Source organism: Drosophila innubila, chromosome X, assembly GCF_004354385.1.
Source record: "Drosophila innubila isolate TH190305 chromosome X, UK_Dinn_1.0, whole genome shotgun sequence".
Taxonomy (NCBI): Eukaryota; Metazoa; Arthropoda; class Insecta; order Diptera; family Drosophilidae; genus Drosophila; species Drosophila innubila.
In genome coordinates this window covers 1,692,559-1,707,325 of record NC_047626.1, presented here as the reverse complement: position 1 = coordinate 1,707,325, position 14,767 = coordinate 1,692,559, and the positions used below count along the sequence as shown (strand labels likewise).

General features: G+C 29.8%; 1 protein-coding gene across 2 annotated transcripts; it reads right to left on the bottom strand.

Annotated features, from left to right (window-relative positions):
* Positions 1 to 1,609: 1,609 nt before the first annotated feature.
* Positions 1,610 to 13,032, bottom strand: LOC117787578 (ras-related protein Rab-27A). Of its 2 annotated transcripts, none has more exons than XM_034626144.1 (4): positions 13,018 to 13,032; positions 4,919 to 5,175; positions 2,725 to 3,069; positions 1,610 to 1,938 (listed from the first exon to the last, which is right to left on the bottom strand). In XM_034626144.1, exons 2-4 carry the CDS (start codon positions 5,075 to 5,077, stop codon positions 1,756 to 1,758), a joined length of 687 nt encoding a protein of 228 aa, XP_034482035.1. In that variant the 5' UTR covers positions 5,078 to 5,175; positions 13,018 to 13,032; the 3' UTR covers positions 1,610 to 1,755. The 2 variants fall into 2 exon arrangements, with proteins under 2 accessions (XP_034482035.1, XP_034482026.1); XM_034626135.1 differs by lacking the exon at positions 13,018 to 13,032 and adding an exon at positions 12,089 to 12,643.
* Between the last annotated feature and the right edge of the window lie 1,735 nt (positions 13,033 to 14,767).

Here is a 14,767-nt window from a genome sequence, read left to right as displayed (position 1 = left end):
CAGCATCTAATTCTCTCTACAATTTCAATACGTTTCAGCATTATCAGCATGGGTAATTTTGGGGAATTCAAAGGTCGAGCTGTGACATGACTAAGCTGGCTTGGTCACTCTGCAAAAAACCCATTAATAAATATGAATTCATTGCGATTCCAAGAAGATGCTGAAAATAATAAATCACTTTTTTTTTAAATATCATCTAACCAAGGGCGTAGGCAGCTTTGTGCGTAGGGGGGGTGCAAAAAAATATTTTCCCTTGTATTTCCACACACCAAAAATCTCTAGAGATTCTTTAAATTAATAATTTGAAGAATTTGAAAATTTTGGAGCTTACAAAATGTCAGTGATTTCATATTTTTGATATACAATATGTATTTCCAAAGTCACTGAAGTCGACTGCCATGAAATTATTTAAAATTTCAACTATCATTAGTTATTAGTAGTCGTGAATTTTTTGCAAAACTATATAAACTAAGACTTTTTCACCACACATAATCTTAAAAGAGCATTCAGGCATGTTCTAAAAATGTTCTATAAAAAAGCATAGAAAAAGCAATATTCAAGGCCCCAAAATTATTGAATAAAATAAAATTGATTTTCAAATTAAATAAAATTGCCTATGAGGTGAGTTCTATAAATTTATAAGAGCGATAAAGCAACCGGAAAACCATTGTTAATGTTCCTGAAAATAAAGAAACCATTGCTTTCAATTGTCTAAAAAAATTTGAGAGATTTGACAAAATATTTATTAAATTGAAATAAAATATCTTTAAATTGAATAATAATGCAAAAAAAAATTTGTTCGAAAATACTAAATCTCCAACATTTTAGGAACACCAACATTTCATACGGTTGTTTTCAAAAACGTTTCTCTTCAAAATCTCTAGAGATTTCGGGAACACACCTGTAAAGCAAATTAAAAATTTTTTTTTTTTCAAATACTTCAATTATTAAAAATGTTGTTAATATTTTCTGTATCTTTTTTGAACAGTACCACAGCTGAAATATATACTCAAAACCTTTTAAGCAATAAGATTGAAATTTTTTTTGATATATGATGTGAAGCTAAACACCTCTGATGGCCGGTTTTTCAATGTCTAGTTAAGAGGTTTGATAACTATATCAGAGATGTTTTGACGTAAAGTGTATAGAAATTAATGTGAAATTTGAAATGATCTCTTTAATAAAATGTAGGGAAACATTGAAAACCGGCCCTGAGTGGATTTAGGAAGTTAAAGGTTTGTTCGGCATGAGTATAGGGGGGCAACTAATAATAAAGTAATAAAGTTTTATTTGCACATTTTGGCGATTTAAAAAAAAATGCTTTTAACGATTTTAATACAACTCATCGTTATGATAACCATTTAAGTTTGGAACATTTTGGTATATGCCTCATATCTGGCATAACTCTAATTGGCCAGATATTGACTGTTTAGTGTACCCACTTCTATGAACTTCCTATGAACTAGGCCCATGGTTGTTGGAAAAATATCTTTGATTCAACAACCGCTGCAAATTGATTATTTTTACACTATAAATGTTATATTGGTTTTGTGTAACAGGCAGAAGGATATCAAATAGTCTCCCTCCCATACCAGTTGTAGTTCCCACCATTCAACAAGCAACAAACAAACATTTATTTACAGTCAACATACGCACACATAGAAACGGTAATAAAGCTAAGGGAAAACTGGGGAAAATCTCATCAAATCGGATTCGCTTTGTTTCGTTCCATTCCATTCCGTTCCGGGACAGTGCTTAACAGTTGCAATTGCGATGTTGCGTCGAATTGGTGGGATTCGTCTGATGTAGACGCACCAGATCCGGACCGTAGGCGATGTTGGGCAATCGACGGTTTTGGGTCATCAATAAAGAGAAATCGCGATTGCCGACGGCATTTTCGATGCGTTCCATGACGCGACCGACGAGCAGTTCCACAGCCTGGAAATAGTGTTATTTATACAATATTAAATATATCGATAGATATTTTTCATTGATAATATACTTTTGAGCGTTATCAATATTTTTATAATAAAATATCGTATAAAAATAATACTATTTTACATTTCAAACTATTATCGTTATTGTTTTTATCATTTATATGACCGATATTTTCTGTCAAAAATATCGGTTTAAAAAAATTCTATCATATCGATTTATCGCTGATGGTATTTTTGAAATATTAACTCTTCTAGACATTGATGTTATCGATATTAAAAAAAAAATATTGATATAGGAATTTTTAAAAATATCGAAACTACAACTAGATATGGATGATATCGATATTTTTAATAAAAAATATCAAGTAAAAACATTGGTTTCCTTCATATCAAAATACTATCGAGTTATTTCAAAATTTCAATATTTCTACAACATATTGAGATAATCGATATTTTTTGTTAAAATTTTAAAATGAAAAGTAAATTAATAACATGTCGAAATTTGATCAATACCGAAATATGAGACCTTCTACTGTATTTTAATATTGTCGATGTACCATGTCAAAAAAAAAAATATGAATTAAAAAATATATGCAATATTTATTTTTTACCAACATACAATCAAAATATAGAAATAATTAAAATATAAAAGTAAAGAGTTGTGGAAACACGATTTCTCCAAGATCGCACCAATATATTGATTTTATCGTTAAATATTTCTATCTATAAAATCCATATTTTTAGCATCGATAAAATATCGATATTAAAGAAATATCAACACTGTTACCTGTTGAATATTGGCCCCGGTGCAGGCCGATGTCTCGATGTAGGGCAATCGATAACGTTGCGCCAAGGCGGACACCTGCTCCCGACTGACGACACGGAGTTTCAACAGATCGCACTTGTTGCCACAGAGCACCACGTCCGGATCCTCGGTGTACGCATGCATCCGCAGTTGCTCCAGCCAATTGCTGATCTCCAAAAACGATTTCTGGCTGGTCAAGTCAAAGATCAGCAGAAATCCCATCGCATCCCTATAAAATGCTGTTGTCAGCGATCGAAAACGCTCCTGTCCAGCCGTATCCCAGATCTGCAAATGGATGCGATGACGACGTCCACGTGAGCTGTAAAGCTGTGGAGAAAATGGGATCAGAATTAAAAGTGATCACCATAAAAGGTATCACCTGTTACGAAAAAATAATTGTGATAAAAGTGATCATCATACTTTTTTTCGTAATAGATGATACATTTTATGATAAGAAATAGAATTTGCATGAATCTCAACAGCATTATAGATAAAAGAATTTAGATAAAAAGTGATCATCATACACAACAAAATATATAATTGTTATAAAAGTGATCATCATATAAGAAATAGAATTTGAATGAATTTCAACATCAGATAAAAAAATAATTGGGATAAAAGTGATCATCTTATTATTTTTCGTATAAGATGATCACTTTTGTTCCAATTCTTTTTATCTACAACGATGTTGAAATTCATTCAAATTCTATTTCCTTTATGATCACTTTTATTCAAAGTCTTTGATTTATGATAAAAGTGATCATCTTATAAGAAATATAATAGAATTTGAATGAATTTTCACATCCGATATGAAAAATAATTGGAAAAAAAGTGATCATCATCATATAAAAAAAGGAATTTGAAAAAAAGTGATCATCATATTGGATATATAATTTGATTGAATTTCAAAATCAAAATCAAATAAAGTGATCATCATTTTCGATAAAAGAATTTGGATAAAACTGATCATCATATATAAAAAGGAATTTGAATAAAGTTCATCATCATATAGGAAAACGAATAGAAATGAAAGAGATTATGAAATTGGGATAAATTATACGAAAAAAATTTGAAAATAAATATTTTTCACAGTGTATTTCATTTATTTATGTCAAAAGTATTTATATTTCGATTCAAAAGTATGCAGCAAGTATTTATTAATTTAAATTTAAAAAATATACTATACATTTTTAACAGAGTAAATTGCCAATTTAATTTTTTGGGGTACAAATGGGCAATTGAGTTTGTTCAGGGATCCCTCTCAAGTCATACCTTAGATTCCCTAATTAACTAAAGTCGAAGCACTATTTGACCGTCTAAGCAAAAGCTTTTAACATATACAGAAAATGGGCATTTCCAGGAACACAATCAACAAAATAAATTTAATATTTGTATGAATTCTTAAATGTTGGCTCCAGTTGACCTTTTTCTGGAAATACCCTAATATAAATCAGCACTTAGTTCCCTCTAATGACTAATTTGGGATTTTTGAAGCTCGCACAGACAGCGATAACAAACGAAACACTTATCACATTTTTGGGAGATTTCCGGTTGGCTTTGTTTAATAACTTTGTCAAGACTGCATCGATTTTAAAGCGAAATGTAATTTTGATCTTTATTTATTCTTCATTAAAATAATGTATTATTCAAAATTTTAAAACTTAAGATTCAACTTCATTTTGATCTTAATTTATTCTTCATTCAAATATTGTATTATTCAAAATTTAAAATTTATTTCAATATTTAAAGACAATTAAAATAAGTAATGTATATAAAAACAAGTCGAAAAGGCTATAGTCGAGATTCCGACCATAGAATACCCGTTACTTATTTCAATATATATTAAAGTACTTAATAAAAAGTACTACCCAAAAAAAAAAAACTACTGCATACTTTTGGGTGCTAGTATTGAATTAATTTTTTAATAACTTTGGTTAGCTATTACTGCTGTTCTACTTATTCGATCTTTCTGCGATTAAGTAAGATAATAGATAATATTAACGGATAACGTTATTAACGTTAATAAAGAACGTATTATTTAAAAAACTGTGGGTGTGGGTGTGTGTTACTTATTTTTGAAGTACCGTGTAAAATTATGATATAATAATATTTGAATTTTCAATTTGAATTTGAATAGGAAAAAGTATAATGTTAAATCTGTAAATTTTCTGCTTACCAGTCGCTTTTCACGGAAATCGATGCCCACCGTGGATATGAATTGGGTGTGAAATCTTCCGTCCGTATATTGATAGAGGAGACACGTTTTGCCCACGCCGGAATCGCCGAGTACAAGGAACTTGAGCAAATAATCGTAGTCAATGTTAGCGGTCGTCATTGTGGCCAAAAGAGAATTCAGTTAGTGCTATGTGTGCTGTCAGTAACATCAACTTGAACTTGAATTTGATTTTGAGTTGGGTCATCTGCTGTCCAATTCTGACCATCCAAAAAAGAACAAGAAAATAGATACGTCTCTTTGTTACAATGTAAGAAATGTACATTTTACATTGAAAACATACAAGCAGTGCTGTCAGCTTAGCTTTTTTTTTAAGACAGATGTAGCTTTATTTAAAAAAACAATTTTTTTAACTCAAGCAAAACTTTATTTGCATCAAATCTATAAACTATTTTATGTTTTTAGCATACATTAATGCTTAGTCTTTTAAGCATATTAAATACCAGGTTTTTTCTTATTCCTTATTCTTCCAATCTAGCTTTTTATACCCTGAGCCCATTGAAAATGGGCAAAAAAGGGTATAATGTGTTTGGCAGAATGTATGTAACAGGCAGAAGGAGGGGTGGCAGACCCCATAAAGTATATATATTCTTGATCAGGATCAACAGCCGAGTCGATCTAGCCCTGTCCGTCTGTCTGTCCGTCTGTCCGTCTGTCGTCTGTCCGTCCGTCCGTCTGTCCGTCTGTCCGTCTGTCCGTCTGTTTGAACGCGTCGATCTCAGAGACTGTAAGTGCTAGAGACTTCAAATTTGGAATGCAGGTTTGTGAATACCATACGCAGGTCAAGTTTGTTTCCAATTTTGATGCCACGCCCCTTCGCCTACAAATTGAAAAAAAAAAACGATTTACAGGCGCAATTTTTGACATAGCACTCCTAACTGAACAATCAGTTGAGAAGTATGCGTATTAAACGACCCTGAAAATTTCAAAGCGATTGACCCATAAATAAAGAAGTTATTTCTGAATTTAGATTTAGTTGAATAATTACATTTGGATGGCAAATCAAACGTGCGAGCGAGACAGCATGTTCACGTTTGTATGCAAGGCGCGCACAAAGACAGAACGAATTAGTACCAATTTTTTTTTGGTACCAAATAAGAATTAAGCGATAAGCAAAAATATTATCGATATCATGTAATGAAAATGTTAATGTATAATTTATGTATATACAAATATACAATTTGATTAAAATATAATTGTGTTTATATATAAATATGTATTTTTGCATGGCAAGAATCAGCAGAAGCTGATGGCTATGTATGTATGAAATTGCATGAGAGAAATAGCGATCATTATGCAGCACTACTCTTGCATCTTTGCCGAGCACTGAAAGCTGCAAAATAATAATTTTAGTTATTAATATTTTCGATTCCTTACACATATATATAATAAGTATCTGCTTATTATCGTTGTAAAAAAAAACTTAGCATTATCCGCTTTAAGAATCTCATAAAATTAGACATTGCCTTTTATTTCAAATTTCGCGCGCACTGCAGCAGCCTTTGACAGGCTTGAATTTGTTGCGTAAGTGGGAGAGAGTGAGAGAGGAAAATGGGTGCTGCCAGATTGCAGGCTGAGCAAAGTTGTAGTTTGTGGCTACTCTTGACACACGCTACATCGATTGCAAGCGATTACGATTACGACTTGCGATTTAATTTATCAATTTCTAATTAATTTTAAACAAGTTTATTATATTAAAGTTTATTATATTAAACTTATTTAAAATTAATTAGAAATGATAAATTGAAACAAGTCGTAATCGTAATCGAGTGATTTAGTTCAGTGAGGCATTAATAACGTAGTCTGCAGTGATAAGCACAGTGACTTCAGAAAACCGAAAGTTGTTCATAGTTTCGCGTGTGTAATTTTGATACCTGAGCCAATTGAAAATGGGCAACAATCAACTTTATAAAAGAGTACATGGGCTCAGGGTATCCTACTGTCGAGCGTGCTCGACTGTAGCCGCACCTCACCGCGAGCGAAGCGAGCCGGGGGTAGGCGAGCGAAGCGAGCAGGGGGCGGAGCCCCCTTGTTTATAACTGTCAAAATTCAGGAAATTTTTATAAATAAAACATAAAAACTATATGCCCACAAGCTTGGGTTTTACAGTATATTTTATTTTAGATTTTTTCCTTTTTTTTAATTGTTTTTTTTTTTTTTTTGTTAAAGTAACTACTTTTTGTTGTTAAAATTCGAGAAACATTTTGAAATAAAAGAAAAAAATATTAACACATTTTTTTATTTTGTTGGGTGCATTAAAGCTTATTTTAAAAATCAAGCTTATTTTAAAAAGGTTAAACTATATTAAAGTTAAAAAAAAATTCTATATATGTATACTGACATTTTTTTTGTTTGTTATGTGCAGTTAAACTTAGCTTATTTTGAGTATACTTTTTAAATGTATTTTAATAATTATGACATCAAAGTAAATATCAATATCCAGAGGAATACATTTTTTCTATACAAATTTAATAAAATTTGAATGCAAAGTAAATTAAAATGCCAAACCATTTTTAAAATGACATTCCGCTTGAAAATTGGTACAGTTCTGATCAAGTTATGACAGTTCGAAGTTGGTCAGAATTCGGATTTAACCACTTTACAAGTCAAAATTTTTCTCAAATTTGGCATGATTTATTACGAAAAAATGAAAGGTCTCAGAATCAAGTTTAAAGTGTTGTTTTATACTAATTACGATATAAGGAGTTGATTAAAAGTGAAAACTTGAGATTTAAAATTTTGAATTTTTGAAATTTCAAAGGGGGGACCCTTAGCATCAAAATTAAATCTTGGTCGAAAATAATCAAATTTTCTAAATGAACAAAAATTGAATACAGAATGAATTTAGAGACCAAATCATGATCAAAATGAAATTCCGTTTGAAAATCGGGTCAGTTTTGATCAAGTTATGACAGTTGGAAGTTTGTCAACTCTTTGACCTAGCAACTTTACTACAACCGTACAGGAACAAACGTTTCGGTATTCGTTTCTTGACAGAGAATTTTCATTCGGTTACGGTTTCAGTTCCGGTACTAAAAATGAAACGGTTAGTTTCGGTTAACGGTTCCGATACCGGTTACGGTGTTATTCCCTAATTAAATTGTTTTATTATATATTCAAATCTAGCTTTTTTACTGTCAACATTTTGGCAACACTGCTAACATTTCTACATTCCACACACACACACACACATACAATTATATTGCAAGACTTTTTGCAAGCCATTTTCTATTGTTGTGCATCAATGAGCTTTTTGTCTGTCTGGCAACGAATCAAGTGGAGAGGGGGAAGGGGGGTAATGAATAAGATGCTTCTTTCAAATATTTGAAACTCATTAAACTCGATTTATTGATTTTCTGTCTCTCTTTCTCTCTCTCTCTGAGCCTATTAACAACTTGATTGAATTTGCGTGTGCGTGTGTATCTATGTTTGCATGTATGTGTATGTGTGTGTGTTAGGGTGCATCGATTTCTATGGACCCAAAAAAATTGAAAAATAGTAAGTCCAAATTCGTATTCTACAGTCAATTCTAAGATGTTTTCATCAAGAAACCATAGTTCTAAAATTAACTTCTTTTTGAGTTATATATTTTTTTTATATTTTTAGCATATTATTATTGGCATATATTTTGTGTTTTTATTCCGATTCCGGCAAGATTGGTATCAAAACTTTTTTTGAGAACCAGGACTTTCCGAATTTTACAGCACCTATTGTCCTCAAAACATAATTTTCCTATATGCAATAAAAATACAACATTTTTTTTTTTTAATTTAAAAGTGGGGACTTGGAATTGATTTCAGAACGTTCGTTTCTTGCTAAAAACATCTTAGAAATGACTGTAGATTAAAAATTTGGGTTACCATTTTTTGTGAAAAATAATCGATGCACCCTAATGTGTGTGTTTGTGTGTGTGTTTGGCACGTGCAAAATGCTTACAAAAGATTTCAAAACGCACATTTTTCTCACAGTTATTTCAAATATTCTGAGGTACTTTTTGTTGTTGTAATTACCATACAAACGCAAAAAAAAAATACACAGTCACACACACACACACACACGTACCTACACAGATAAAAAAAAGCAATGCACAATGGCTCATTTTAGGAAATTAGCTGGCAAAAATCTGTAACTTTTGAACCCGTTGAGATAACGTTTTGAAATTTGAAATATATATGCTAAAACACTTCAGATTAAATTAAGACAGCAAAATAAAAGTAGGCGTGGCATAAGAAAGCGCGTAATTTAACGAACAAAAACAAAATTTCCTTTTTTTAATGTTAATGTTTTTATTTTTATTTGTAAACACTTTAAATTTGTAAAATTTAGAATCGAGTGGAACTATTTCGAAAATCAGCCCAAAGCTCAATATAACTGAAAATTTAAGGTTCACAGAAATGGATAAAAACAATTTTTGCTTGTATTTATGAAAGTAAAAAAAGTGCTCAAAATTTTAGTTTTATAGAAAATTAAAAAAAAATTTTGTTTACATCAATTCCATTTTTTTTACGTTAGTTAAAAGAATAAGTCAATTAACACAAATAAATAAGTTTGATACCAACCTTCTTTTTGATTTAAAGATATTCTGATCGTAACCTGCTTCAAAAACGCGCTTTTTTCTCAATCAATAATTTTTTTTCAAAAATGTCTTAACTTTAAAGAGCTTCACAAGCCGCAATGATCAGTCAGTCAGTGAGTGAGAGAGTCAGGATAAAAAGTCTTTATCTTTATATAGGGATTAGAATAAATACAATAAATGGAACAAAGTTAAAATTAATTTTTGCTACGTAATTTTGCCAAATGATCCATAGTGCAATGTTAAAGGGAAGGGGAATGCAAAGCGGATTATGGGATCCAAAATGTAGGTTGTAGGATGTGGGCTGTGGGTGGTAAGTGGGTTGCAAGGTGGAAAGCAAGCAGGAAAGGACTTAGAAAATCCCAAAATAGACGCAAGCTTAGAAAGCCGACAAAGTATGAGAGAGGAAGAGAGAGAGAGAGAGAGAAAGAGAAAAGAAGAATGAGAAAAGCGGGGCAGCTAAATAAAAAAAAGGTTTATAAACAAAGCTAAATGTTGTGCGCTCTTCATGTGGCAGCTGCCACTTCTGATGGCAGCAGAGAAGAAGTGAGGAGAAGTAAGGAGAAGTGGGAAGCTGTCCTTGTCAAGCAGTGCTGCCAAGCAGTGCTATTTAAAAAAAAAAAACCCTCAGTTCTCAGTTTTATTTTCTATTGTAATGATAATAATAATTATTATTTTAATAATTCAAAAAGAAACAACAAAAATAGCTAATTTTTAATCAAAAAATTTTATAATTTTTTCAGATTTTATTTAAAATTTTATTTATTTTATTTTTTATTATTAGTTAATATGTTCAATGTCTTATATATTATAAAACATGTAAAAAAAACTACTTTTCATCGAAAAATAGTTTGGTTTTTATCGATATCCTATACAAACGTTGAAAATACAACAAATTGGAAGTAAATTTCAGGAAAACCAAACTATAAGAAACATTTAATTTGGAAATAAAAATTAAAAAACCAAATTTAAAAATTGTGTAATAAGAAAATAACAATAAGGAAATTAATATTAGAAAGATAAGAATTAGGAAAGGCCAAAATTGGAAAATGTTATTTTTTTTTTGAAAATAAAATTAAAAAAAAAATTGGTACAGAAAAAAGTTATTTTCTTTTTTATAATTTTATTCTTAGTTCTTTTGTTTTTTTTTTTTTATTGTTATTCCTTAAAATATTATTCGGAAATCTTATGAGGTAATTTTTATATCAATTATTTTCAATAATATCAAATATGCTCTCAAATTTCGTTTAATAAGTTTTAAAATAATTACTGCGACATAACGTTTTTTTTTTCAATTTTGATTTATATTTATTTTATTTAAATTAATTATTTAACATTTGTCATTTCTAATTTGCATTAAGCAATTGCAAAGTTATAAAAAGATATATCTCAAATATATTTAGAATTTAAAAATTACTAAAAAATTTCATAAAAATATTCAAAATGATTTTAACTATAAAATATTATAAGTATTACTTTAAACAAAAAAAAAAAAAGATTTGACAAGAAAAAAAGCTTTTGTGGCAACACTGTTGTCAAGCGACAAGACTTATGGTGTACACTGTAAACTGTACAGCATCATAGATATAAATAAAAGTATTTAATTATAAAAGCATTACACGTGCAGCTTATTTGATTTACGTGGTTTATTGATTTAACTCTCTAATTAGACTTCTCAAGATGTACAATTAAATGCAATTATCCTTATTGTACATTGTACATTGAGTCTCAAGTAAATGTAATTTTAATTCACATCTTTTACTTTAAAGTTGAAGTAATTGTGTTAATTTTTTAATTGTTCTTTTTTTATAATATTTGTTTACGCTTACAACAAATTAGCTAATTATATATGACAAGTTAAAAATATGAAAATTTCAAGAAATTGTTTTAACCAGGGAATCAAACTGAAACAAATATAGGTTGTCAAAACAAATACTTAATAATAAAAGACTTACACAACTTTTCAAGCAGTTAAAAATATTTTTTTTAAGGACATATATTTTATGTTCTATATTATTGAATAGTTCAAAATAAAAAAAAAACAAATCCATAAATTTAATTTTGTCAATACCCTTTCGTGACTTACTTAAAATTATATTAATTTAATTTAAATTTATTATTTATTTTTTATACATTATTTACACATATTATTTTGTAAGCTTTCAAAAACAAAAAAAGAAAATTGTATTTTGCATTGGCTTTAAATTATTAATATAAATATGTAAGAGCATCTTTGTTTTGTCAGAACAATTAATTGGCATACTATCCTATACAGATGTGTGTCTAAGAGAGGTGTGTGTGTGTGTGTGTGCGTGTGTGTTTTCAATCCATGTTTACTACTTGTTGCGGTTGCCGTTGGTCCTTGGCATTGAGGTCCAATTAAAATGTAACTATGTGCGTGTACATGTGTGTGTGTGTGTGTGTGCGTATGCAATTGCAGCTGCAACATAGTATCTGTGTATTAGCAGTTTAAAAATAAATCGAGGTAATTGTGTGCGTGTGTGTGTGTGTGTTGGGTCATGTGTCTTTGTTAGTCTCACCTGTTATCCGCATTGCCCTCGACAACAAATTGTATAGATAACTTAATTACACTGGTTTCTTGCATAAAAGCATGCATGTACACACACACACATGCATACACACATAATTGTTTGCTCGAATTAAACGTTGATTTCACTTTGGCGCGCAAAAGTATGCAACAGCTTTTTTTTATTTCGTATGTTTTTTTTATTTTATGTGCATGTTTGACACTTGTGAATTTGTTGTTGCTGCGCGCATAATAAATAAAAATAAATTCGAGATAAGGATTTCCGGTTTGTTTACACTCGATTATTTGACAACAGCATCCACAGCATCCACAACACAACACAGCACACACACACAAAAAAAAGAGGGATGCGAAGCGTTGTCAGCAGTTGACAGTCGTCAAATGTTTTGTTGCTTTCTTCGCACAGTTGAAAGTGAAAGGCAAAAGCGAAAGCGAAAGCGAAAGCTTCCAGCTTCAAGCAGGATTCAAGCAATGATTCTAGCCTGCGCATCGAAAGCGCTACATTTATCGATATAAGCCAACAGTCGGCTAATCGATTAATTTAAGGCGTGCAAGCAGCCTGCTTGCTGAACACAACTATCGATATCTTTGCATTGGGCGCGCGCAGTTTAAAGTGCACGCACTGTAGCCAACTTGGCTTTTTTAAAGCTACATCTGGCATCACTGCTGCCATATCATTATTTTTCAAAACAATTCTCTTTTTAAAATAAATTTGCCTAAATATTTCTGAAACATCCCCTATACAGAAATCTGTCCTTTTTTAATTTGTGTAATATATTCTTTTAAAAATATTTTAAATTATTGAAAAACACTTAAATCATGCATTTTGTTTGTTTTGAATGCTTACTCTTTGCTTAGCATTTTTTTCACAAAATTTCTTCACATAATTTTTTTCAAATTTCGCTTTTTTTAATAACTCACCATAACCAAGCCAAATATGAAACAGTTTTCGGAATACCCCAAGTATTAATAGAGTTGGCTATTTTAAAGCCATTTTTCTTCGCAAATTGTAGCTGTTTTTTTTTGTATGCTTTCCCAGCAGAAGCAGCTATTTTTTCCTACAAACAATTGGCAACACTGAATATAAACGAAACGAAAGCGCTACACTTATCGATGAGTAAGTTGTCCAAGTTAATCGATCATCATGGTGAAATTATAACAACGATCGATAGACGCGCATTGGGCGCGCAATTTAAAGTAGCTGTCGAGGAGGAGGAGCAACAGCGGCGACTAATTTATTTAAATTTATTTTAAATGATATTTGATGTTTAATTAACAATGTTTCATTTTTATTTTTCCTTGAAGAAAAAAAACACTTAAGTTTTTAAGAATCATGGTTTGTAAATATTAAATTTTTGTTTTTTTTTTGTTTTATCATTTTCTTGCTGAATTTTCGGTTTAATTTAGTTTGTATTTGGTTTAATATGTTTTTCATTGCGCACTCATTATTTACCTCATTATAGTTCCTCATTACAGTTGCAGTTGCAGGGCATTAAATTTGCAGCTAAACATTTGTTAATTATAGCAATTGTTTTTTGTTTCTCATTTCCTTTCATTTTTATTATTTTATTTTAAATGTTTTTCTTGGTTTTGTTTTGTTTTTTTTTTTTGCTACAGCTGACATCAAGTACATTTTGCTTATGATTTTTGCTTATATGCGTTTATTTTGCCTTTCATTTTTTGTTTTGTTTTATATTATATATTATTTTTATTTGTTGACTGTATTTCTAGATTAAACATTTAAATACGAAATCATGTCTATGAAAATACAGCATTCATAAATGTATATATTAATATAGATTTACTTTTTTTTATATATATATGTATATATATATATATCAATTTATATATACCCTTTTTCAATGCTTTGCAAAAATTTAAAACAAAAATAGTCGAAGCTGAATTGTTTATGTTTTTCTGCTCTTTTTTATATAGTACATGTTTTAGACGATACAAATATATAGATGTATTTTAATTTTTTTTTTTTTTTGCATATTTTCTTTATATATATATTTATATAAAAAAAACAAATGATTTTCTTTTTAGGGAGCAAAAAAAAAGTAATATACATTTTTTTTAAGTAGAAATATGCAAAACTCATAAGCTGCATTAACAATGTGTGTGTGTGTGTGTGTGAGTTTTTTTTTCAACAGTTTCGTCAATAATTTGTTTATAAAAATTGATTGAATTTTCTTATATACTTAGTATGCATGTATTTCTGTATTTTTTTATCATAATTCAATGATTATTTAGGACTTTTCTTTTTTGCAACAACACAATTACATATTTAAGTGTACATATATATATAAATTCCATATATGTATGTATGCATATTTTTCTTTAAATGTTAATTACTTTTGTGTGTGTGTGTTTATTTAAAAAATTAAAAATGTATTAAATCCAAAATGTAAATGCAAGTGCAATAAAAAAAATTGACATTTTAATTGTAATAAAATAAAAATAAAAAAAAACCAAGCTGATATTTAAACCCTTAGTCAGCCTACATACAAATAAACATAAACTTTATAGTTCTCAGTGTAGCTGTGCATATAAATACATGTTTTCTGTAAGTGTGTGTGTGTGTGTGTGTCAATGTAATGCATCAAAATTGAAATTCATTTCATTTTATTTGATGTTTGGAAGTAACAATGAGTACGACAGAGACGGAGAG